Raw genomic sequence first — 26,734 nt, 5'->3', positions numbered from 1 at the left:
GATTTCTGTTGTTAAGTCTTATGCTCTTTAAAATACCCACAAACACATATCCTTGCCTCCCCCACTTCCAAACCAGGCTAGTTTTAGGGAAGCCAGAGAAACCGTTTCCCTACTTTCCCAACACAGTTCAGCTTTACCAGCAGCTGCCAATCATTCAATCTGATTGGGGAGGTCCTTTCTGTGCTGTGGTGCCCTCCAGCTCTCAATGCAGGATCGCCTGGATTCTCAGCCTCCTTGCAAACTGCCTTCTTCCTGCAAATCGCATGGATCTCCTCTCCTCAAAACCACATGGCGAGAGCCTCTTAAAGCAGCCTGGAGACCCCTTCTCCAAGCCACATGGAGAAGGCCCCTTCACCAAGCCACGTGGAGGGAGCACACGGGAGAGCGAGAGAGCGAGAGCCCGAGTCAGAGCGCCAGAGCGAGAGCCAGAGCGCCAGTGAGAGCCAGAGCCCGAAGGAGAGCTTGAGAGAGTCCCAGAGTGAGAGCACGAGCGAGAGCCAGAGAGAGTCTGAGCGCCAGAGCCAGCGCGCGAGTGAGAGCCCGAGTCAGAGAGCGAGAGTGTCTCAGAGACACTCTTACGATGTGCCAGCCATCTTACTGGATACTTGACCACACATCTTCATTTACTCTCAAAGCAGCTCTAGAAGGTACTTTTGTCTCCACTTGCTGAAGAAAAAGGAAAGGGTTGTGCCCTTGGCTGCACAGAGCACTTAGCAGGTGACAGGGCTGAGACCAGGGTGAGGTGGGTGAATGAGGTCGTGGGCACAAAATTTAAGCGGGCACCAAAGAGCTCAGTAATCAAGATAGTGTTTTAATGTAATATTAAAAAAAATTTTTTTTAAGATTCTATTTATTTATTTTTAGAGAGAAGGGAAGGGAGGGAGAAAGACAGGGAGATAAACATGTGCAAGAGATTCGTTGATCAGTTGCTTCTCACACGCCCCCAACTGGGGACCTGGCCCACAATGCAGGCATGTGCCCTTGTTACAAGTGGGGCCCCCAAGGAGATGCGAGTGGCTATGACCATAGAATGGTGATGAAAAGCTTATGGGGCCTGCATCATAGGCCATAGTCAGGCATTTAAAAATAAAGTGGCAGCCATTAATGGGAAGGAGAACCATGTGGTTTGAAAGGGAAAAGGAGAAGGCCACGTGGTTTGCAAGGAGGCTGGGAACTGCACGTGGTTGAAAGAGAACCATATGACTCTGAATTAAGAGTGGGAGGGCGCTGAGACACAGGCAAAACCTCCCCAATCAGGCTGGAATGATTGGAAGCTGCTGGTAAACTGAACTGCGTCTGGGAAGTAGGGAGACGGTGCCTCTGACTTTTCTATTCTAAAACTCGTCTGGTTTGGCAGGGGGAGGCAGAGCTATGGGTCTGTGGGTGTTTTAAAGAAAGTAAGACTTAACGGCAGAAATCCACCATTACCCTAAATCTGTATAACCTTTAAATAAACAACTCCTTTTCTTTTCACCGAATTCTGGTATTGAGAGTTATGCTTTTGGCGGCAGGTAATCGAGTCTCTCATAACTGAACAGCCCATAGGTCCTGCTTCAATTGAGGCAGATCGTGGGTTCTGTTTCACCCTGACTGGGAATCAAACCGGCAACCTTCTGGTTTGCAGGCCAGCACTCAATTCAGTAAGCCATACCAGCCAGGGCTAATGTAATATTTTTTAAAAATAAAAATTTATGCAAAGAAGTTAGTGATGAGGGCTGACCGATGTGGCTCAGCTGGTTGGGTGTTGTCCTGCAAAGCAAGTAGTCACTGGTTCAATTCCTGGTTTAGTGCACTTGCTTGGGTTGCAGGTTTGGTCCCTGGCTGGAGTGTGTAGGAGAGGCACCCAACCGATTGATGCTTCTCACATCAATATTTCTCCCTTCCTCCCTTCCCTTTTCTCTAAAAATAAATAAATAAAATTGTCTTAAGAATTTGTGATGGGCAAAGTATCAAAAAATGTAAAAGACAGGATCAATACTCCTGCTGAAGAGTCATACGGGAGCCAGAGGCAAAAGGAGACATCTTTCTTTCCAGGCCCTGCATCAGAGTTTGGTGCATTCATTAGACAGATGTGTTGTGCCAGACACTGTTGTGAGTCCTGGGAACACCAGAAAAACAGGAAGCTTTTGTTTTCTGTTGGAAACAGAACCATCTCCATGGGAGAGAAGACCGAACTCTGCCCTGCACCTCTTGCTCTGCCCGGATCTGGTCTCTAAGACTCTGGCCTCTAAGACTCTGGCCACTGGCAAACCCCTCCCCAGGGTCCACCTGTGGGCGGTGCTGTAACTGAGTCTCTATCTCACATCTGACACCTGTTCCATTGCGTATGAATTCCTAGGGAATTGTTAAACTCAAATACCTGGGCTCCACCCGTTACTGGAATCCGGAAGCTGTAGGATGGGGCCTGTAGGGCAGGACAAGTGTTTGTCTCCCATGGTCCGGTCAAATTTTTCAGACAAGCCACGATAAGCTCTCAACAATAGCCCTGTAGCGAATCAGTTTCCTTACAAATATCTTTCACAGTCTCTCCCTGAAGGGAAAACTCAAACATTGGAAAAACTTTAGTTTCAGGTAATAGCTAATAAGCTGAGTAATCAATGTATGTAAAAAGCTATTGAGGCCAGACCATAAGCAGTTCGACCTTTGTGCCTCAGGAGGACTGCAAGGAATCCAGACGGTATCTGAGCCACTGTACTCCAGGGTGACCACTGTCCAGGACACAAGGACCACCGCCCAGGGCACAAAGACCACCACCCAGGACACAGAGGAAAGAATGCTGCAACTTTTATCTGATTAACTTTTCCCCTGAATTCCAAACCCCTTACCTACACTTTTCTTCTCCTTATAAAAAGGGCCCGCTTAAAATGGAATTTAAGATGGTCTATTAGGGTACAACACCCCACCCCATCTTTTCAGATCGCTGACCATTTGAATAAAGTGTCCATAAAGATTCAGTCCCTGTCTCTGTTTGTTGGGTCTGGTAGGTGACAGGCAGTGTGAACACCAGCTTTTCCAGTTTCAGTCTCACTACAACCCATTTCAGTCATGTGACACTAAAACCTAGAGAGGGGACATGAACTGCCCTGAGACATAGACCCAGGAAAACCAGATGGGGTGGCCTGTATAGCCACCAGTATGTCCCTTTAAGAGGGAGGCTCATCCCTAGCAACTGGCGTTCAGGTGGGGCCCTTGGGAGACCCTGGGGAAAGCGAGGAGCAGGACTGGGGGAACTGGGACTGGGAGGACTGGCCAGAAGGATGTTTCCAGAGCACCAAAGGAAGCCAGGCCTGAAAAGAGGGAGGCCTGAGACCCCATCCGGGCAGGATTTTGCTCAAGAAGGAAGATTGGGCTCTTCCGGGCCAGGCGTTGGCTAAGGTTTGCAGGTCAGTGAGTTCCATGTTTGCTTTGGGCAAGTATAGTGCATACCTTGGGCGTTTCATTTACTTCTGCCAGAATGCCCTGAGGTGAGGACCCTTATACTCAGTTTCCAGACGTAGTTAGTGACACCAGAGAGGTGAAGTGGCCTTCCTGGGTCACACAGAACAGTCAGGGTTCACATTCAGTCCCAGTCCCCTAAAGCCCACACTTGTCCCTGGCCCCTTGGTGGAAGGCCAAATGTCAGCATGTTGCTGAGCGAATACAGGGGTGTTAACCCTCTTTTCCCCAGCTCCTGTGTGACCTTCTGAAGGTGGGCAGTCCCAGCCCGAGGGGGCAGCCCAGGTGTAGTGGGTGTACAGTCAGACTGATGATTCCTGGGGCTGCCTCTCCCAGCCGGGTGACCTTGGGCAGATCCCTCCCACTCTCTGAGCCTGTTCCTAATCTATAATTAGGACCTCCACTACCGCCTCTGGGCTGTTACCATGAGGGTGATGGAGAGGAGATGTGCTTAAGGAGGCTCTGCAAAGAGCAGGTGAGGGCTGTTGCTGGTTTTAATTCCATCCCGGTTCTGAGCAGTAGGCAGCTGGGGAGATTGCGGGTGTCAGCTGTTTTTCCTTCATTTTCCAAAATGCCCGGAGAGCTTACACCGTTTTCACAGTAAACAAGTGTGTTAGATTTAAACAAGCTGCAGTGCGCATGTTCAGAGGTGGTTTGCGGAGGGGGTGGAAGCTGTTGCTGCCTTGGAGCTCCCTTGGGGCTCCCTCCGCCAAAGCCAGTGGGGACAGATGGCCCCAGCACTGCTCCACCTGGGGGTGAAGAACAGGGACAGCAGCCACTTGACACCTGGGGTTAGTGATCTCTATGGCTCAGGCCTGAGTCCTGAGGACTGAGACCTTGGCACGTCAGGCCTCACCTGTCATGCCCGGGGTGGGGAGCAGTCCCTGTAGGAGGGACCTTAGAGACGATCTGATCCATAGTTGTCAACTGAAGCCCAGTGAAGGGGAAGCTTAAATCAAGGTATCTGAAGCGGAGGCTCAATCCAGGCCCCAGGAACTGCAGGTCAGGATTTTTTTCATGACCCACTCCTCCCCCTCAGTGTGGGCCTGCCAGGGCTGAGCTGGTGGACTGCTTCACTGCATGATGGCAGCTCTGTGCCAGGCCCTGCCCCAGCTAGTGGGAGTGCTCCGGGAGGCACCCGCAGGAGGAAAGGTGCTGCTGTGGGCGAGCAGAGGGCAGGAAGGCTTTGCGGAGGAAGTGCTGGTGCAGGGCCTTTGCCACCAGGGAAAGGGGTGCTCTGAGGACGGGGACGGAGGTGGTGGGGGCGGGAATCCAGGTCCTGCAAATGGTGAATTGAGGCCAGAAGTGGAAACCGCCTGCCGTGATAGGAACCTGCTTTTGCTGCAGGGTGTGGGGGTAGGAGAGGTCCAGGGACAAGTTCGAGAAAGGCCTTGATAAATGTGTCGCCCCACGGGCTCTTTGGGGACCGACGAAGTGTAGAGGTGTGTGGGGGCAGGCCATGCTCATTGGACCTCCGTACCCCGAGGCAAGCGGAGTTTGGCGGCGGGCGGGGCCGCTGGGTGCCACAGCGCCACCTGGCGTCCACCTCTCTCACTGCAGCGTGGCTTTGCGCGGCTCTCACCAGCGGGGGAAACCGTGGGACAGGGCTCTCTGCAGGCGACTTCGCGTTCCCGGTCAGCCTTGCAGGCCAGGGGTTCAGTCTCCTTCCAAAGCAGCCAAGGGCACACAATCAGGAACATGACAGACCCGTACTGGGTTCTTTGCCGGCCCTCTCAGGCCACAGCCCCTATGTGAGGGAGCCCGAGGGCACATGGATCTCGGGGTGCAACCGGCCAGCCTGGGCAGACAGCGCCCTACCACACCATCTCACACTCCACAGGCGTCCTGCTTCCGTGCACACATCTGTGAGGGGCAGCCTACTCTCACCTTGCTGGGGCCTCGCTACATGTTGAGAAGACAAAGCCAGGTACCGCACAGCACGCTTACCGTGTGTGACTTCAAATCCACAGGAACATCTGTAAAGATGTTCACAAGATGCTAACATCTCTCAGGATGACAGAAGTTTAGGTGACTTTTTCCTTTCATCTTTGTATTATTATTGGGTGCTTCTATTTTCTAAGTATATGTAATCTATACTTATATAACCAAAAACTTATTTTCATTTTGGAACAAATTAAGAAATCTAAGAAGGTGATTCTTATGGGCCTGCATGGGTGACTGGGAGTCTCCACTCCCCCTTCCTTCCTCCTTTCTTCTTTCCCTCTTTCCCTCTCTCCCCTTTCCAGTTGCTCCTACAGGCCCACAAGGTGGACCGGGAGTCACCCTTCCCCCATTTCCCCTTGTTCCTACTGCTGGAGTTGCCTCCCCCCGCCCCCCGCACCTGCCCTAATTTAAAAAAAAAAAAAAAGAAATCTAAGTACACCCCAAATCAGAGCTGGAGTAGCCCAGCAAAAGCTCATGGAAGCAGGGAAGTGGCTGACTGGCCCTGCAGTCCCTGTAGCTCTTTTTTATAAAGATTCTATTTATTTTTAGAGGGGAAGGGAGAGAGGGAGCAAAACATTGATGTGCGAGAGAAACACCAATCAGTAACCCCCCCACCCCTCCATCCGGGGACCTAGCCTGTAACCCAGGCATGTGCCCCTACCAGGGATCAAACCAGTGACCCTTTGGTTTGTGGGACGATGCTCAATCCACTGAGCCACACCAGTCAGTGTTCCCTGCGGTTCTTGCCTTATCATGTCAAAGCCACCTGCCCTATACTCTGGAGACAGAAGCTCATTTTACTCTTAAACTAGCACAGTGGAAAGACACACTGCTTCAGAGGGGAGGTGGTGAGAACGTGGCCTTGATTCAGGGGCTCAGGCCCCTGCCCGTGAGTGGGACCAGTACCCACATCTCTCGTCCATGTGAACACGCACAGCACAGTCCGGGCCCATGGAAGGTGCTTGCTCAAAGGAGGGTGACTGAACATGCAGACACCTGCAGTCAAGCTGGGGTGTCTGGTAGCAGCAGACGACACTTGGAGAGCTGTCATTCACCCCAGCACTTGTTCAATGAGGTTATGGTAACGGGCGGGGGGGTGGGGGGAATCCCTGGGGCCACACTGAAACCAGAAGTGAATAGTGTTGGTGAGATCAGACATCCGGATGGCCAAGGCCCTCTAGGAGCTGATCTCAGGCCAGGCTTTGGGGTCTTACGCCACCACCAGCTGAGGTGACCTAGGGCAAGTGGTTTTCTCTCTGGGCCCTGTCTCTTTATAAACCAACAGTGAAAAAGCCATACACTCGTCGCTGCTATTTCCATTTCTTACCTGTAAGGCTTACAACCAAGCAAAGGCGGCATACACACACTCACCAAAGTCAAGCTCAGGGCAGACAGATGGAGAAGCCGGGGCTTCTTCATGTTGGCCACACCCCCAGAACTTCAAGCGTGACACAATGCAGCAGGCAGAAGTGAGTTTATTGCATTAGAAAAAACATCAAAGAAAACCAGCAAACACCTCCGTACTAAACAGTTATTAGTTTGACTTCAAGGGCAAAAAGGACTCTCAAAGGTACAAGCTTTATTTCTGGGAGGGGCACTGGTCTCATCCCTCTTCCTTCCCTGCTCCTTTGAACCGCTGAGCCTCTAAGGAGGTGTCCACTGTGCGCCACAATTAAGCACATGGCTCACTTGTCACTCTGCTCGCCTGTGCAGGCCCATGTGGCGCTAGCTGGGCACAATGAACACGCTCCCCAGGGGCCAGGAGACAGAGAATGCAAGGGTGGGTTGTGGGGGCCGCCAAGCCGGATCCTGGGCTTCCAAATCCGTGCCGGTGGGACTTGGGTGGCGTAGGGAGGGAGAGCTTGCTTTCCCGCTGGGCTCAGAGGAGACAATTTACTGAGCCCTCTGTCTCTCCCCCAGGGCACAGGCATTGGCACAAATGGCTGCTGGACATGAAAGGGACTTTCAAGGAACCAAGTGACTCAAAGTCTCTCAGGGGAGCCATTTCTCAGTACAGCCCTGGAGATGGGGAGGGGAGGAGAGGGGCCTGTGAAGCCCCGCCTCTGGCTACAGCTCTGTGCGGTGAGGTCTGGAGCAAGAGCCGGGTGGGGAGAGGGGCCTGGGCTAAGCAAGCTGGAACAGGCAGGGACCAATATGCTGCCCTCCTGGGAGGCACCCAGACTGCACCTCATTCTCTGTGGGCCGTTCTGCCAGTTGGTCAACATTGAAGAGGAGTCCCCACCAGTTTCTGCTCTAATGTATCATTACCCTGCACTCTGGCAAATCAGTGGGTCTTGATTAGAACTAAACTGCTCATTGGTTTGGCCTCCAATCTTAAAAGTTCCAAAATGTCACTTGACATCACAGCTGGTCATCATGCACATGCCCCTGCTCAGGTCACAGGCAAACACTAAGGCAGAATGACAGCTTTTCCTTTAGCTGAGACCCTGATGATGCCAACTGCTATGGCTGATAGGACAGAGAGGAGGAGAGGCGGCCAGGGGCGAGCAGCAGCTTTGTGGAGAGGAAAGGCACCTGCCGCAGGCCAACCCCCAGGAAAGACAACATAATTCAAGTCTGAGAAGTGACAGGAGGAGGGGCAAGAGGGGCCCAGGAATGCCAGAGCTGGGACTCAGATCCCTGGCAGCTGAGTCCTCTCCCCACCCTCACTTCCCTAAAAGCTAACTTAAGGGGGGACTCAAGTAAAGAAAAGGAATCGTAAAGCTTCCCTAGATAACTTCCAGATTGTCCCCTGCCTGTAAGCTCTTAGCAGTAGCTCGTAAGAAAAATGCCCATACACGCCATGCTTCCTTCAAGTCAGCATGACAATGGAAACGTGTCTTCAGAACACATCTAGGATAACGTAAAAATTCCCATCAGCAACAACTCTAAATGTCCTTGCCACCTTGACTGTGATTATTCTTTCTACATCAGGGGTATTTTCCTGGAGCAGGGAGTCATTTCCCCTTGGTCGCTGGCTGAAGGCTGCATATTGGTCCGAGTACAGTGACTGCACATAACCTACATCACTTGCAGACAAAACGCCTGGGTCTCTGCTGCTCCACCCAGACCTTCATTAATTACGACAGGTCAGCTACGCTGAGGAAGCGCAGCCTGTAGGCAGCAAGGCAGGTTCTCCAAAACTGATGTCAGGATTGGCCATCAGTCTGGGAGGAAGGAGTGGCTTTATGCTGTTTCCTCTGCCTGACACTTGCTGTCCCTCTCCCTCGACTCTGAGGCTTCTGGCTGCTCCAGCTCTGGCCCCATGGCCTTGCTTGGTGTACAGGAGGGAAGGTGACACAGGTTGTGGCTAGAGTTCACTTAGATTGGGTGAGTCATCCTCAAACTGGTTCCGCGTGCACCAGCTCCTTTGGTTTGTTCAGCACTAGGGTGTGACTGCTTCCAGGTCATGGCTGTTGTAAACTCACCTGGGTAGAGAGCATGGACGTTCTCGAAAGAGGTTCTAGGGTGGGGCTCCCCCAAACTGTGCTTCCACCTCTGCTTAAACAAGCCCACTCCCTTTCTCGAGCGTGGAGGACGCTTAGGAAGCAGGGTCACAAGTGAACTCACAGACAAGACAGCCTTAATAAATTAGTGTAATACTATTAGAAGGGGCGGCGTTTTGTGCTGTTCCTTAGCAGCATTGTCCTATACGCAGCCTGATGATCTCCTTCCCTGGGAAATTTAAAAAGCTGTCCCCTGGTTGTTAGCTCTGATGTAAAATTATAAAATAGAAATCTGGTAGGGTTTGTTTCGTTTAAAAAGAAAAAGCCCTGGCGAGACAGGGCGGTCCATGCAGTCCTGTTAGCTCTGGCCATTGGGTCGGCCAACGGTGCTCCCTCCAGGAGGCTGGATCTGGATGGAGTCCAGGAGGGGCCGCAGGGCCTGTCCGAAGGGGCTGCGGAGAAAACAGACGCAGGAGCTGCGGGGGGCTCTTGGCACAGACTGCTGCGGCTGACCCCACACCTGGAAGGGCTCCATCACCTCATTCCAGTTTCTCACCTCCCTCCCATGTGGTTTTTCACGCGCAGGGGAGGGGAATCTCTAGATAGCCTGCTCTGCATTTTGACTCCTGGGGTCCCCTCCTCAGTAGATGCTACTATCTCACTATGTTTGCTTCTAGATCCTGGCTAGCTGTGGCTTGAACAGGCTGGCTACATATAGGAACTAGAGCTTCCTGTACTTTCTGTACTTGTATCTTGAATTCTCATGGTATAAGAAGATAAAAATAAAGTTTAATGAGGAAGCTGAGTTTAAAAAAAAAAGACACAAGAAAGGTAGAGTCGGGCGTGAGATTCCTTCAGGAACTGAGGTCTGCTAGGGACACGGGGAGAGTCAGGAAAAATGACAAATGCAGCTTGTCAGAAGGTGTTAGTGACACTGCGTAAGGGCTCCCTATCTGTGCAAAGGAGCTTGGCTGGAAGAAACACTGCAGACACTATCTTAGAGCCTTTCCAGGATTATTTCACTCTGAAAACAGGCTGCCCACAACACATCTCGTTACCGGGCTTTGTTTCCTTTGGTGGATACCGCCACTTTTGAAAATTGTCCCTTAAGCTCAACGGGAATGAAATATTCCGAAGCACACACAGATGAAACTGAGAAATATTAACCTGCACTTAGACAAGCTCAGGGACTCCGCCCGTCACATGACAACAGCAAGAACATTCCAGCCGCTGAAGTCTGCCCCAGGCCCCATAGCCTAGATCCTTTGGTCAGGCGGTGCCGTCCAGCACACCCGTGGAGGCGGCGGGCCAGGGCGGGGGATGGGGCTTTCCTCTCCGACCGGACAGGACAGCCTTGTTTCCTCCGCAAGCCTGTCCTGAGGGGCTCCTACGCAGGGCGGAGCAGCCCACCTTGCTGAGCCTGCCCAACCTGCCAGCATCCCTGACTGGCCAGGGCCCCAGTTCAGGAGAAACTGAGTCAATCAGCAAATGGACACGGTCCTGGAGTGGGAAGAGGCTGCTTGAACGCAGTCAACAGCAAAGGCAGGGAGGGGTGCGATGGCTTTGGGTGTGTGTGTGTCCTTTTATTTTATTTTCTATTGATTTTAGAGAGAGAGGTGTGGGGGCGGGAAGGGAGAGATACATCTGTTTGTTGTTCTGCTTGCTTATGCACCAATGTTTGATTTCTGTATGTGTGCCGACCACGGGTCACACCCGCAGCCCTGGCGTCTTAGGGTGACACTCTGACTGACTGACTACCTGGCCGGGGCTGAAACCCCTGCGTTTTAAGTAGGCACCCCTGGGGAGTGGTATGCTTCACGTGCAATGGGCTAGGCTGTACGAGGGGGTCTCTCAGTCCTGTGACTGCGCTCAGGGCAGGGTAGGGCGAAGGTGACAGGTGAGCATCTCTGAGCAGAGGAAACGGTGGCCTTCCATGCTCGCAGCTGCCCTCGTGACGGGGCCCGGCCGGCTGGGGGGAGTCTGCCGAGACCAGGGGCAGGCAGACGTGGGCACAGCAGTGGCGCTGACTATGAAGGGGGCTTCAAAGGCAGGGGCAGGGGCCACTTACGTGGAGAGAACCTCAGAGGGAAGGTCAGTGATGTAGGACGGGATCTTCCGCCCGGTCAGGAACTGGGCCACCTCGTTGCTGAACGTGTTACAGTTGTGCTCGAAGAGGTTGTAGGCCTCGCCTCTGTGCGTTGTGAGAGGGGGTCGGGGAGCAGAGAGGGGGTGGTCAGCAAGCAGCGTGTGGGGTAGGTCACGCCAGGCAGCGGGGTGGGGGGCACTGTGGTTTCCCTTCTCTTTAAGGGACGGCTCAGTTTGCCTCCCTGGTCCACTGAAAACTGGTTTTGAAGGGAAGGATGAAATAGGAACATGAGGCTCCCCTACAATTTTAGGAGGATCTTTACATTCACAGAAGCAGAGCTATAGGGTTAGAGTTTAGCACTTATTGAAATTAAAGCTTCTTTAAGAGAAGAAGTTTGTATTTTATCCCAACCCCTCTACGAATCCTGTTTTTGATTTTCAGGACAAAATGCTTGGCCAGTGTGGACTGAGAGAAGCATCTGCTAAAACAGCAGCATCTGGCTTTATTCAGAAAGAATCAATAGCCCATCCCTTCCACCAAGAGTGGGCAGGAGGTCTGCTGGGACGGAGCATCAGCCTCAGAGCAACGGCGAGCTCTTCTGTGGGACGGCACCTGCCCTCTCTTCACAGCTACTCAGCCAGTGCTGGGCCAGACCCGTGCTCAGTGCTCTGGGGGCTGGCTACCCAGTGGGGTGACAGACGCGACTTACCACCACCCCGTCTCCACTCACCGGAACTGAGATTCCCCCAGGGAGGACAGGTACTCCAGAAAGATTTCTTCTGTGACTTCTGTGTTCCCCACATCCACCACAGAGTCTGGGGGCCCGAGCAGTGTCCCTCCCTAGAAGAGCCAACCCAAAGAAAGTCATTAAATTACCATTTCCATGGAATTTTTTAAAGTGGCTTTCCATGGAAGACCACAAATGCTCTGTTCCAACAACTTTTTAACTTGCATAGCACTGAGGGCAGATGAAGAGTGTTATTTCCTCTCTGCATCAGGGCTACAATAGCTTAGAGCTTCCTGGAGACTTTCCATTGCCATGCTAGAGAGATGGCTAAGAAGTCGGGCTTCTAGTTTCTGGGGGGCTCTGGGAAGCCGAGCCTCATGCAGATCAGACTCCGGATGCTGTCCACTCGTTGAGTTGATAAAGATAGGAACCCAGAATCTGAAGTCTCCCTTTGTCCCCAACATGCCTGATCATGAGGGCGGAACGGGACATCTGGAAACGGCTCCCACTTGACAGGCCGTCTTTCTGTGCCTGTGTTCATAAGGTAAGCAGTCAGTGTTTCTAGCGACACACTCGGTATCACTCGAACACTGGGGAAACATGAAGGATTGTGAGAAATCTGGCAGGCTGGCAAATATTTCCACAATTCAGTTCTTTTATAATCTGTGAGGATAATCTAATGAGGCTAAGAGGGCTCCCCAGGCAAGGGAGTTAATGGCCCCTGAGAGACCTACAGGAAACCCTTGGCCATGGCTTACCAGACTGCCCAGCAGACCAAGGGGGAGACTGAGCCCAGTGGGGAAACCAGCCGAGAGGGAAGCAGCAGGGTCACTGGGGAGGGCAGAGCTGGGAATGAGCTGGGGAAAAGGGAGAGTACTCCAGAGCAGGGCTCCCTGCGAAGACCATGCATTTATGCACGAGCTAAGGAGCACCTACTACGTGCCTGACACTGTTCCAGGCCCTGGGGAAGGCATGGTGAGCAGGATAATCACGGTAGCCAGAGAAAAATTATCTCAGAGTTACGAGAGCCTAAAGGTCACTGTCTAACCCCGTATTATTCACTCATACAACAAATACGTATTGAGAACTTACTATGTGCCAGGCCTTATGCTAGGCACCGGGGGTATGATGTGGACAAGACAGATCAATTCTTGCCCTCAGGGGAAGGCAGACAAAAATAATTCCATAAACCAGTGTATTATTATGTGTTGCAATAAGGGTCTTGCTGGAAAACTACTACATATGTTCTGCTGTCAGTACATACGACAGGGGACTGTCCCAATCCAAAGGGTCAGGGAAGCCTTGCCAGAGAAAGTGACGTCGAGCTCAGATATGAAGGATGGAGAGGCATAACAAGGTGAGGGATCAGGGAGGTGGAGTGAAGTCAGAGGAAAGGTTTAAAGATCCAAGGCGTGTTCAAGGAGTGAGGAGAGAGAGACGCAGGCAAAGGCAGGACTTGAAGAGAGGCCATCCATGGAGGGCGACCGATACCGGCTGCGGCCTTGGCGGTCACCTGGAGCTTTCTGGGTTTTACTTCAAGAGCCATGGGGAGAGCTCTGACTTAAGCAGGGGAATGCCACGATCAGATTTTCATTTTGAAAAGGTCACTTTGCCTCCCGTGGGGAGAACTGACTGACAGAGAAGAGGGGACGCATTGCTGCAATCCAGCCTAGACCCGAGCACGGCCTGGATTAGGGTGAAAGCTCTGGAGAAACGGGGCTGGGTGAGGAGTGAGACCGATTTAAGTCGCGTTTACAAGGCGGCACTGACTGGGCTTAGTGAGGGACGCGGGAGAGGCGGCGGGGGACCGGCGAGAAGAAACTGGGAATGACGTCCCCTTCGTTAGTATCACCGGGAATGGCTGTGCGGTCTCCGAGCGCAGCTGGGGACGAGCCTCGGAGAGCTCAGGCAGAAACACTTTGGAAAATGGCATGGGCTTTCGGGTCAAGGCCTGAGTTTCAGTCCCGGCACCACATCACTGGCCTGTAACTTCGGGCAGCTCAGTGCCCCTCGGAGCCTTCAATGAGCCTCACGCTGGCTGCGCTCACACTACGGGCCGGGCCCTGAGCTGGCCCTGGCGACAGAAGGGGGAGACGCGGTCCCGGCTCCCGAGGGGCCTGCACGTAGCTCCTCGCGGAGACCCAAGAACAGCTCATTCCACCATGACCTGCTCCGTGTGACACAGAGGGACCCGGAACTGCCACGGGAGCAGAGAGTGACTGGCGGGAGGGTCTGAGGAGGGTTTTCTTGAGCTGGGCCTCTTTTTTTAAAAAGATTTTATTTATTTATTTGTAGAGAGAGAGGAAGGGAGGGAGAAAGAGAGGCAGAGAAATATCACTGTGTGGTTGCCTCTCGCGCGCCCCAATTGGGGACCTGGCCTGCAACCCAGCTTGTGCCCTGACTGGGAATTGAACTGGCGACCATTTGGTTCACAGGTCAACACTCAATCCACTGAGCCACAGCAGCCAGGGCTCGAGCTGAGCGTTAAGGTAGTTATGAAAACTATGCCACAGGCCCACATACACTGGGCTAGAAGCCAGAACATTATAAGAGTGTCAGCCAAGTTCCTGGTCTCTGGGAATCCCCAGGAACCCGGGACTGCAGGAGAGGGTGTGGGGAAGACACTCACCGGGGGACAGCTGGAGATACCACCACTGCCAAAGAAGAACTCATCCTTGTGTACAACTATGGAGGTGTGCCTGCAGTGCAGAGGAGAGACAGAATAAGCCAGAACGTAACACCAAGAGCAAAAGCAGCCACACGCTGCAGTGAGAATCGTTTCTTCCCCAGGACATGACTGTGGTCAACAGCCTTATAAAACTACCCAAACAAAGGCAAGCTAAAGCGTGGGAATTTCTTAGCTTTGGCACTACAGACATTGGGGGCTAGATCATGGCTGTGGGGGGCTGTCCTGTGCAGTACAGGATGTTTAGCAGCGTCCTGGTCTCCACCTGCTGGATGCCAGCCAGTGGCACCCCTGGTCCCCTCAGTTGTTGGCAAATGTCTCAGAGCTGTCCCCGGTTGAGAACCACAGCTGGAGATCATGTGAGCAGAGGGGAGCCCCTAGAGATTCACCCTGATGTTGACAAATCAATTACTGAAATAAAGACTTCAGACCAAGGTAAGTCCCCAGGCTTTGTGCACCAACAGGAGCAGAGCACCTGCGCATGCTGAGGCACGGGCAGGTGATGTCAAGGTGGGCCCGTTTCAGGTGACAGTGTTCACGTTATTTGGTTTGAGTCAAACAAGCAGAGGGTCATTCTGGTCAATCCAGTGTCAGCAGGGTCTGGGAGTCAAGACCTAATAATGACCCATGATTTCCTTATAAATGGACCTGAGAGCTCAGCCATCGTCTTGTCTGACACGGATGGCTCCATGGGGAGAGACCAAGGTAGACGTGTTTTAGGACAGACATGCGGGGCCTTGAGGCTTCTGTAGTTAGAAACCTCGGTCAGGGTGGGCAGCTCATCGCTCTGCCTTTCTTTAGGACGGGGTTTCCTCAAGTCTCGGCACCGCTGCCACTGGGGGCTGAAGAATTCCGTGCTGTGGAGGGCTGCCTGTGCACTGGAGCATGTTTATAGCAGCATTCCCCGCCTCCAGCCACCCACCCAAAATGCCTCGGCCAAACGTCCTGGGCTGGGGCCGGGGCCCAAATAACCCCTGGCTGAGAACCTCGGCATTGCAGCTCGAAGATTTGATACAGAGAGCCAGGTTTCAGGCTGGAAGCCACAGACTGGAACCTGAAATGCACGGGTACAGCTTTGTTTCATAAACCAGTCTCTGTAGGAGTCCCACCCAACTTACCAGATGCCTTCCAGTTGTTTCCCTGTGGAGAAAAAAAGAGATTTAGCGACTAGGACAGGACTAAATGGCCTCCCAGCCTGAGTCAACTCAGAACATCACTCCAACCCAGAGGAGCCCATAACAACTCTCCCGAGGGACCGTCTAGGAGTGCACGTCTCCTCCAGGAAGGTCCTGGGGTCGCGACAGAGGTAGGCCGTGTTCAGTAAGTTGAAAAGCGATCAGAATCCACTAGAATGCAAGATGAAAACACCGGTATAGATGTGCTCCGATTTTACACCTGCCTTTCTGTCCCTTCTGGGGTCAGTTCAGCTTTGCCTTTCTAATTTGTCTCATCTACAGAGACTGTAATGAAATAATAGCATACAGAAGCTATTATCCACTTCTCCACTGGGCACATGTGAGATAAAGTCCTTCAGAAAGGAGAGAGCAAAACTTCGCAAATGCCATTCACTTAAACAGCCAATGCCAGTATCTTCTGTAACTGTAGATGCGAGAAACAATGTCAGTTGTGACAATGCAAATGTGAAAGAGATCACGATCCCGCCTTTAAGGAGCCCGAGGTCAAATGGAAAGGGAGACACACACAACCAACTAAAACACAGTGCTAGGTTTTCGGACGTGTTGAAAATAAGGGACTGCCTATAATGAAGATAGAGAACTACCTTCATAAGCTGCAATTCAACCAGTGGACAAAGAGGGGCAGGAGGGCTGTTTCCGCCAGAGGGAGCAGCATGTGCAAATGCACAGTTATGGAAAAGAATTCCTTGCAGGTTAGAGCGAGGGGCACAGTGATGGTGACAGAGGACAAGTGGGCAGCCAGGGCACTAGCAAAGCTGGGTGAGCCTGCACTGAAGGCCATCCCACACGGTGGCGGTGCTGCAGGCTGTAGGCAGCAGAGTGCCTGCATCATCCCCATGTTTTGCAAAGATAACTGTAGCTCTGACTGGTGTGGCTCAGTTGGTTGGGAATCATCCCGCAGAGCAAGAGGCCGCTGGTTCGATTCCCTGTCAGGGCACATGCCTGAGTTGTGGGTTCGGTCCTGATTGGGGCACGTACAAGGGGCAACCGATCAAGGTTTCTCACATTGATGTTTCTCTCCATCTAAAAATAAAATAGAAATTAAAAAAGATAACTCCAGGTATAGAAGATGAGTTGGGCAGAAGAGAGTGGAGCTAACAGACCAGAGTGAGGTCTCTGCGGGGCCCATGGGAGCTACTACACAACAGTGCCAAGGATGGGAAGGAAGGGCAGCGAGAGACGTGAGAACATCATCAACCCCACTCACTCGCCTTTGGTCAGAATCTCACATTAATTGTTTAGTGATTGCTAAATGCTACCGTCATACCAGCCTTGTGACTTTCTAAAGGATGGAACTCCAAGCACCATGTGGAAGAAGTGATATCCTTGTGCTTCTCCCTTTGTGTAAGTTACACAAGTATGGAACTTACCTAGGAATATGTTTATTGTCCCTTTAAGAAAACCTTTTAAATGGGACAGAAAACATGGCCCCTCAGGATAGTGTCGTCAGAAGTACAATAGGTTCAGATCCTGGCTTCTCCCCTTGCTAGTGGTAGATCTTGGGCAAGTTTACCCAACCACTCTGAGCCTCAGTTTCTTCAGCAGAGTTGTTGTGGCCAGTAGTGATAATGCATAAAGGCATCACAGTTGTGGAACACAGAAGCGTGATAAATTGAGACTACTATCAGGTACAATGCTCTCCTTGGGGAGAAGGGTTAAAACCTCCAAAAGAGAAATGAAATCTGACTTCAGGATTGGTGGATGAGACCTAACAGACTCATCAACAAATTAATATGAAATGCTGTATCTGTTTTACACATAAACAGTTTCCTTCTCTGCGGTTAGTGCAGTAAGGCTAAATGAAATAACAAAGGACAATAAATGTAGCAGAGTTCTGCCACTCTTCCAGCTCCAGAAGCCAGTCTGCTTTCCATGTATAGATCTGCTGCTCTGGCCCACAAGATGGCAAATGGAAAGAGAGGTTCTGGCCTGGGATTCCTGGGATAGCCCCCAGAGACTGTGGGGCAGACTCTGCCCTTATCCAAGTTGAGCCTAAATCCCACAGAGGTGGATCAGAAACGGACTGGTTGCCAAAAGGGAGAGGTAACTCACATAGGACAAGAATCTTCAAATACTGGCTTACGGGGCTAGAACATAAATTGGCTTGGATTCTCATCTTTCCAGCTGACTCTAGACCACCAAGTCTCCTCCTTCCTGTTTACTAAGTGTAAAATGGGGAGAATAACATTATGTTTTAAATAGAGCTGATGGCCCTGGCCAGTGTAGCTCCACTGGTTGGAATGTCCTCCTGTAACCCGAAGGTGTGGGTTTGATTTCTGATTAGGGCACATGCCTACGTTGCAGGTTCGATCTCCAGTCCAGGCGCACATGGGAGGCAACCAGTCGATGCTTCTCTCTCACACAGATGTTTCTCGCTTTCCCATCTTCTCCTTCCCTCTCTCTCTACAAGCAATGAAAAAACATCCTTGGGTGAGGATAAAAAAAAAAAAATAAATAGAGCTGTTGCGCTCTTCTAGACTGCCTTTATAAGACAGCTTGTTGTCTAAATGGCAGCAATTTGTTGTTTTATTTCCCTGAAGACATGTAATAATGCAGTGAAATTGGACAGATTAGGGATACTGCTTTCTTTTGTCTGTTCCTTTCCTCATTCACTTTGGGAGGAACACTATGCTCGTAAGAGAAGATACAGAGCAGTGAATAAGAACACAGGGTCTGGTGTGGACAGTCCAGGTCTGGGTCGTACCAGTCCTATCAGTGAACTAATGTTTATTGAGTAACTACTATACTTCATGCACTATTCCTGGCACTAGGGATATATCAGTAAACAAAGGTAACAAAAAGATCTTTATGGCACTCATGGGGTGGCAGGAGGGGACAGTCAATAAGTAATAATAACACATATAATATCGCTTGACTGTCCACTAATAGGCCACATGTGATTATTAAGTTATGATTAAAAGAACAAGTTCTTTCCCCAGTTGCACCACCAGGTTTCAAGGACACAAGAGCCACACGTGGCTAGGGGTTACTGACAGGGCGGTGCTGGCGCAGAACACTTCCAGCATTGCAGAAAGTTCTACGGGACGGTGCCGGATAAACCTTAGTTTCCTATTCTGTTAAAACAACAACAACTACCACCCATAATTATAGTGTCTACTCCGTAACATTTCCAAGATTAAAAGAGATAACACGAAATATGCCCAGCACAGTGCCTGGCATGTAACACATGTCTAAAAAAGCTTTCTAGTTCTTTTCTTTCAGGCTTTAGACTTTGAAGGTTTTATGGCTGCTCTCATAGTACCTTGGTATCAGAACTGCCTATTTTGGTGTCTTTTCCCCCCAGTAGACTACAAGAGGCTCAAAGACAAGGGCGGTTTCTTATGCATCTTTGTAATCCCAGCACCTAGCAAAGTACCTGGAACAGAGATGCTACATCCCTATCTGTTGAGATGAGGTATTCTGCTTTTTTTTTTTTTTTTTAAAGATTTTACTTATTTACTTCTTAGAGAAGAGGGGAGGGGAGGGAGAAGGAGAGGGAAAGAAACATCAATGAGTGGTTGCGTCTTGCATGCCCTCAACTGCGGAGTCTGGCTTGCAGCCCAGGCCTGTGCCCTGACTGGGAATCGAACCAGCAGCCCTTTGGTTCACAGGCCGGCGCTCAATCCACTGAGCCACAGCAGCCAGGGCGAGGTATTCTGTTTCATTAGCTTTGTTGGTTGACACACAGTGCTATTGAGGCCAAAGTCCTTAACAGCAACCTTAGCTGCCCTGCCCTGTTGTTCGTTTGACTCTGCAACCTGGGCACACTGCGCTCTGAGTCTGCGACTGCCCTCCCAGACGCCCACGCGCAGTGACCCGGGAAGGCAGCTGGGCAGGTGCGGCAGCTCCAACCCAGCCCTGCCAAAAGAATGGAGTTTTGGGAAGGGGCCTCAGAGGCCACCCTGTCGGTTACTTTACACCTGAAAAACGAGTCACAAGTTGCAAGAGACAAACCCTGCTTTACTCGCTTGGGAGCCACTGTACTTATCACTAAATTTGCTGTAAGCTGGGCATGATGCTTCCTCCGTACTCAGCTACATCAAGGGACACTCAGGTCTCAAGCATTCATAGGGCGGCGACAGGGACCAGAGGAAAAAGGCCCAAACACGAGGACTGAGTGGATGTACATTTCTTTTTCTTAAGTTAAGGTGCTTCATAGCCATCCTGATTCTCATACCTCCGCACACGGTAGAGTAGGGCAAATATTTACTCGCATCATTTTACAAGTAAAGACACAGGGTTCTGTCCAGCATAAACACAAGCCAAGGCAAGCTATGACGAGGTGCTTGTTGGAGCAGCTCAGGCAGAAACGTGAGGGTGGCTGCCGGACAGCCTGTGCCGAAGAGGCGAAGAGTGAGGGCCATGGCCTCCCGCACAGGGTGACAGGCAATGGAAGGTGGGACTGAATTGACCCTTAAATGTTTCCGGCTGGGCTGGGGTGAGAGTAGGTGAGTAGGAGGTGGTGGTTTGGGATTGAATTAGGGCACAAGGCCATTTTGGGACAATGAAGTAGGCTCAGTGGATATCAGCACAGTACAGAAGCAGATTATTTTCCCACCAGGATTTCCTCAGCAAGCTGGAGAGCATGTCGGTCAGAAGGCCGCCTGTCTCCAAGCTTGTCAGTGTATCCAATGAACTGATTTTGAGGTCTGTGAAATAAGGACATAAAAACGGAAAACACAGATATCGTATCAGCCTTGTTTTCCATCATGAATAACAAAAAAGTGAGGTCCACATTAGTCAGCTTTCCACTGACTGTAAGAGTAAAACGAGTATATAAAAGCCAAGGAGAAAATACTCCATCTACCTCCTCATCCATTAAGACAGGCGGACCTGGCTCGTGTGGCTCAGTGGATTGGGTGCTGGCCTGCAAACCAAAGGGTCGCCTGTTCAATTCCCAGTCAGGGCACACGATTGGGTTACAGGCCAGGTCCCCAGTTGGGGGTGCATGAGAGGCAACCACGCATTGATGTTTCTCTCCCTCTGTTTCTCCCTCTCTTCCCCTCTCTCTAAAAATAAAATCTTAAAAAGAAAAGACAGATGGAGCTTGTGCAGATAGACATTTATGCTGGTTGTAAGATGTGCTCAAGATCTGCAGCTGTTACACTGCTGGTGCTAAATAAATGTCTGTTAATAAGCATAACGTGGACGATAGTGATGGGGCTCCAGGGGCCGGGGCCTCTGGTCAGGCACCATCAGCTCATCGGTACAAATCAAATGTAGCCCCAGCTCGCCTCACAGACTCCTCCCCTAGTGACAAAGTGTTTTTAACTGAAAGTATTTTAATCTGCTGTTTGGCTCAGTCATTTGCCAGATTACCAGCAATGTGAAAGGATTAATGTTAACTTTAAAAAAAATCAGCTTATTCCTCTCTGGGACCACTGGATAAATACTGCATCTAGGTGGGGAAAAGTAAAAGGGTTCATGTATACCATAAGTGGGTCACTGTAACAATACTGTCGAAAAACCCTATTGGCAGGGGTCTTGCCCTTTAGGCAGAGAAAGGTTATCACAAAATCAAAATGCAATACAGTGTTGAAAACTGAGAGGAAACTTTAATCCTAAAAAAAAAAAAAAGATTTAAAACTTTGATACCTAATATTCTAATACTCTAAGATTTCTTGGAGTCAGTATAGGATTCTTTCCTAGCGTAAAACTACCCGAAGAGTGAGTTCTCTTCCTCAGCACTGAGAGGGTTCCCTCTTGATAGCTGCTTGTTCTCATAGGTCAGGCCTCGTAGCAATGCTCTGAGGTAGGTGTGTAACACCCCCTCACTCACTCGGCTTGTATTTACTGAATGCAAAGCACTGCTAACCTCTGGGGGTGCAATCGAGAGTTCTTCCCCCAGTGGAGCTTCCAGTCCAGTTGGGGTAGGTGTGGACGACAGACGAGAAAATGAGAAAGTATAAAACAGAACGACGGATGCTATTAAAGGAGAGTGGAGGATGCTGCCAGCACAGAATAGGAACGCACAGCTGAGATTTGGGGGAGTGGGGTTCAAGGAAAGTTTGCCAGAGGAAGTGACACTTCAGGTGGGACCTGAGGAGAAGTCAGCGAGGCCAAGAAACGAGGAGAGGAAGTACCCCTGGCAGGGGCACAGCCTTCAGAAAGCCTAGAGGTGAAAAAGGACCTGACCGGGTTTGGTCTGGCACAGAGCATAGCAGCCCTTCTCCACTGGGGTTCTGCAAGAGAATCAAGCCCGAATGCCCCAAAAAGCTATTGGGGGAAGGAGAAAACAGGGACTCAGATCATCTTCCCTAGGGCTTAATTCTCTTGAGAAGGGATCATGTCAGTACATGGAGACAGGTGAGGGCAGAAAAAAAAGCAGGAGCTGGATCACAGAGGGCCTCGTAAGCCACATCAGTTTTCATTTTGTCATAAAGAAACTGCATGATCACTAAATTAATTCATTAGTTGGATATAGAACAGTTTACACAATGAACAATAAAAACCTAAAACAAAGCACAATTGATGGCATTAAAACATTAAAAAAAAACCCTCAGCTTCAAATAAATGCTACTGAATTGTCAACTCTCAATCATTCGTATAATAATATTTTTAAAAATATTTAATTAATTAATTTTTAGAGTGGAAAGGAGGGAGAGAGAGAGGGAGAGAAACATTGGGCTGCCTCACACATGCCCCCAACCAGGCCCGCAACCCAGGCATGTGTCCTGATTGGGAATCGAACCTGCAACCTTTTGATGTACGGGACGACGCTCCAACCAACTGAGCTACCTGCCCAGGGCCCCCCCTTTCTCAAGGCTTAAAATAATTGCTTCGCCACTCATTTTGGCATCTGACCATAATCTCTTTTATGCTGTTACATGCGTACGTACATTATTTTCAGTGAAATGAACTCCTGGAGAACAGGGTCCATGTCTTCCGTTTCGTTACTACGTGCATGATAGAATTAAGTGAGCCGAGCATAGGGTAAACTCTCAAATACTCATTAGATTGCACTCAGTTAGATAATCTCAGGATATATGCATGTACAAAAAAAGTGAAATCAGAGGACAATCAGCAAATATAAACGTATCTCTTACTATAACTTAAAAAAATCCAAACCCTCTGCATTGATCTCTATGTACTTTAGCATAGAAAGAGGTCAAGAAATTTAAAGAGCAGCCAAAATTATTAAGAGGAAGAATCGAAGGACAATTATAATAGCTAATTATCTTAGGCAAATGGTACCTATGAAAAAAAAGGTACAATAAGGCTGACTGCTAGATTAGAACAATAAGGACAGTTTGGGGACCATTTTCATGGTGATCGGGGGACTGGAACACCTTCATGGGAGGCGTTCTAGGAGACAGGGTATAACAGTAGAGTCTACGTTGTTTTGGAGGAGAAGAGGTTTGGGCTTTATATAGTCCAATCAGGACTGCAATAGAACTAGATGGGGTCTTATCGTGAGGAACTGCCTTAATAATAAGAGGATATGGTAGACGAGGTCCCACTAATTTAATTTGCGAAAATGAAGGCTAAGAGGGGTGATCATAACTCTATGATTTTAAGTGGCACATACATGTTAAGCCCAGATTTTTATCTCATCCAAACACGAAATACTTGGCCAAAGATGCCTTTACAAACATCAACAAGGCACCTCCTTTGCATCAACTGTAGAGGAACACATTACACAGTAGAGGTGGTGTAGCAAAATGGCTCAGAATGTGAGCTCTGGAGGTCAGACTGTCTTTGTTCATAACCCAGCTCCACCTCAGCTGAAGATCAGAGGTAATATGAGGACCCACCTCACAAAACTGTGGTGAGGATGGTAACATATGCAAAGTTCTCAGAAAAATAAAAAGGATCTGGTACATGGTAAGCTTTCAATGGATGCTAGCTATTAATATGCTCCTAGAAGTCACTGGAAAAATCAGGAAACAAGTTTTTTAAGGGTTCAAATATATTTAGGAATGGGAATAACTATTAACAGAATTGGGTTAGTGATGTCTGGATGGGGCGCTCCAGTAAGGCAATGCCTGTGTTTCGTAAGTTTCAACTCTAGAAAGTAATGACTATTAGCTTTGATAACAGTCTTCATTACTTTTGCAAAAGGCATAAAAGCAACATGGAAAAGGGTGGAGAGAAGGGAGAATTAGATTTGGCTTCTTCTTCCTCATCTTTAAATTCCCAACTTAAAAGCCACACCCTTATTTAAAGTAGGTCTCATTATTTTCTTTTCCAGCACGCAGTTTGCTTCCTGTACAGCCCAGCACTTACCACAATTTGCAATTATTTTATTAGCTTATTTTTTAAAGATTTTTATCTATTTTTAGAAAGAGGGGAAGGAAGGGAAGGAGAGAAACATCATGTGAGAGAGAAAAATCGATTGGTTGCTTCCCATCAGAATGGGGACCGAACCAGCAACTTGCAACCCAGGCACATGCTCTGACTGGGGATTGCACCAGTGACCTTTCGCATTGCAGGATGACACCCAACCAACAGAGCCACACCAGTCAGGGCTGCTTATTTATTTTTAATGTCTTCCACACTAAATAGGTCCATGATGGCACAGAGTATCTTTTTTTTTATTTTTTTAAAATTTTATTTACTTACTTTTAGAGAGAGGGGAAGGGAAGGAGACTGGGACAGAAACATCAATGTGTGGTTGCCTCTCGCACGCCCCCAACTGTGGACCTGGTGGGCAACCCAGGCACGTGCCCTGGCTGGGAATTGAACCAGCGACCCTTTGGTTCACAGGCCAGCACTCAATCCACTGAGCCACACCAGGCACAGAGTATCTTTGTTCAATATATCATCCTTAGCTAAGCTTAACACATGGACAGCACATAGTAGGCACTCGATAAACAGCTGCTGAATGAATCATGGGATAATGATATATAAGGCCCCTTTCAGCTAAAATCAGTAACTATTAAGTAATAGAAAAGAAAAAAAAACCTACTATAAAGGGGGAGGCTTTTATTTTTGGGTCTAGGAAATCTTTAATGCCTCACTATTATCAAACTAGCCAAATGGCTCCATTCCAAGTTTAGTTAGAACTTGCTGATATAATCTCTTAGGAACTACACCTTCCCCAGACAGTGACTTCCTAAGTTTTGCTTTCAGATTTGCCTTATTAATTGTAACAGTTTAGATCCAACTTCTGTCCAATAATGGATCGGCTACACCGAATTCTCCGAGGAGCTTTGTAAAAATACAGATTTTGGGACCAAAATTCCAGAAAAGTTTTATGTAGTATTCATGTAATGGGCCACTAAAATCCATCTATTGCTGTTTCTCTCACTCACTTTCTCCCTCCCTTCCCCTTTCTCTAAAAGTAAATAAAATCTTAAAAGAAAAAAAAAATCCGAATGTTTAAAACTTTGTTTATTTGGAATAAATACATGTATATACTATACAATTCTCCTGCCTTTCAGCTTCAAGTTCAATTAAAAATATATTTTATTTATTTATTTTTAGAGAGGAGAGAGGGAGAAAGAGGAGAGAAACATCTCGCACGCCCGCAACTGGGGACCCTGACCACAACCCAGGCCTGTGCCCTGACCCTCAACCTTTGGGTTTGCAGGATGACGCCCAAGCCACAGAGACACACCAGTCAGGGCAAGGTCACTTTTCCATGAGCTATCACTGTTACCATTTCTTTTGTATTCTTCCAGATAATTATTTGCCTAAGCAAGTATGTAACACATCCTGTGCTTTAAAGACACACTTGCATATTGCAAGCACTGTTCCAATTTTGTTTTCTCTATTCCCATTTCACAATATATGCTGAAGATGACCAAGCACCCTAGGCGGTTCTGAGGTGAAGCTGAATGTATGCAACCCTCACTGGCCCAGGGTTAAGAGGTGAAGTTCAACTCCCCACAGCACATTAGAAACTCAAGGATATTGAAGAGATGCCCTCAAAAGCAGCCTTGCTGACTTGACCTCTGCCCCCTTGTCTTATGCACATGAACCAACACATTCTCTAATGTCTCCATAAACCAGGCAAAACCAGTCACTCAAATGGCTGTTGCCAAAGCTGTTCGACTTTCAGTTCCTGGAATCCCTTCCTGCCCAAGATCACCTGAAATCCCAAACCTGAAAACCCCGGTTACACAAGGCATTTGGTATTTGGGTTATACTGACGTCTGACCCTGGCAGGTAAGCCGTTTAGTGGAGCACACCTGGAACACTTCCCTGACTAATCCTCACCGACACAGCAGTACCCAGCCCTCCCCCGGAACGGCAAAAGCAACCCCGCAGCGGCAGGCCGAACTCGGAGAATTCCCGAGTTCGGGCTTCCGCAGCCCCGGCTGCGTCTCCATCTCGGGGCCGCGGCGGGTCCCTGTGCAGCTCGAGCTCCCTCCTCCCGCCCACCCCAGCGACTGCAGACAGAGCTTCCTTCCGGCACGGAGGGCAGGCTCTCCGAGGGCCACCTGGGAATAACCTCCGCAGTGTCCCTCTCACCACGCGGCGCACCACGCGGCAGGCATCCTCACCTCCGTGCCGTGGAAGGAGCTACAGGGCTCGCCAAGCGAGGCAGGGAACCCCCCCGGACCCAGGGCCGGCTCGCCCCACCTCCCAGCTTAAGGGGCTCTGAAGGGATGAGGGCGCGATTCCTCTCCATCCCTTCCCCCAGTATTCAAACGGCGAAGTGGGGCATAGGGGCCCAAGCCTCAGACCCCTCCCTTCTCTGCCCGGGCTTTCCCCCGTCTTCCGGGCCCCACGTCTCCCCGCGCCGTGGCCCAGGCCTCCCCACCTCGGCCGACCGTCCCGGTCCTCCTTCCTGCCCGCCCCCAACCCTCTCACCCAGCATGATGGGGCTGAGCCGCCGGGCCAGGCCCTTGGACAGGTCGTACACGTAGAGCTTCACCGGATAGAGATTCGGCGGCTCCATCGGGACCTGTGGCGGCGGCGGCCACAAAGTCCCTCTGGCACCAGGCAGCGGCTTGGACCTTCCCGTACCCGACCCGGGTGGGGAGCGAAAGGAGCGTGGGGGAACCGAGCCTGGGCCCGGCCAGATGGGCGGGAGAGAGGCCGCCCTGAGCTGCTCGAGCCCCCACGTCGCTCGCGCCCCCACGCCCGCCACTGACAACGACTACTGTGAGGTGACAGAGTCAGGGCCAGCAGGGTCCGAGCGGAAGAGAGGCGGGGGCGGGGATGCACTTTCGCGCATGTGCCTACTATCCGGACGGCGGCGAGGGGAGGGGTTTCGCCGGAGGGGGCGGAGCTTTCGCGGGCAGGGTGGTGGTAGGGACTTGTATA

At 50.3% G+C, this 26,734-nt stretch overlaps 1 protein-coding gene across 1 annotated transcript; it reads right to left on the bottom strand.

Moving 5' to 3' along the window:
• Positions 1 to 6,836: 6,836 nt before the first annotated feature.
• On the bottom strand, positions 6,837 to 26,612 carry DESI1 (desumoylating isopeptidase 1). The gene is made up of 6 exons (XM_090272349.1): positions 26,279 to 26,612; positions 15,443 to 15,464; positions 14,268 to 14,337; positions 11,642 to 11,751; positions 10,894 to 11,016; positions 6,837 to 9,277 (listed from the first exon to the last, which is right to left on the bottom strand). The coding sequence occupies exons 1-6, from the start codon at positions 26,364 to 26,366 to the stop codon at positions 9,184 to 9,186; spliced, it is 507 nt and encodes a 168-aa protein (XP_090128475.1). The 5' UTR covers positions 26,367 to 26,612; the 3' UTR covers positions 6,837 to 9,183.
• Positions 26,613 to 26,734: the final 122 nt, after the last annotated feature.

Source organism: Furipterus horrens, unplaced genomic scaffold, assembly GCF_987537825.1.
Source record: "Furipterus horrens unplaced genomic scaffold, mFurHor1.1.pri manual_scaffold_4, whole genome shotgun sequence".
Taxonomy (NCBI): domain Eukaryota; kingdom Metazoa; phylum Chordata; class Mammalia; order Chiroptera; family Furipteridae; genus Furipterus; species Furipterus horrens.
Note: the sequence above shows the minus strand (reverse complement) of the source record. Positions and strands in the feature narration are given on the sequence as shown.

What these genes read in the sequence shown, in the direction of transcription:
- DESI1 (XM_090272349.1), bottom strand. Translation starts at nt 26,366, where the DNA reads ATGGAGCCGCCGAATCTCTATCCGGTGAAGCTCTACGTGTACGACCTG. An exon ending in AAACAACTGGAAGGCATCTG is followed by an intron (nt 14,338 to 15,442) that starts GTAAGTTGGGTG and finishes TCTGCACTGCAG; the next exon opens with GCACACCTCCATAGTTGTAC. An exon ending in CCCTCTGAGGTTCTCTCCAC is followed by an intron (nt 9,278 to 10,893) that starts GTAAGTGGCCCC and finishes TTTTCTCCGCAG; the next exon opens with CCCCTTCGGACAGGCCCTGC.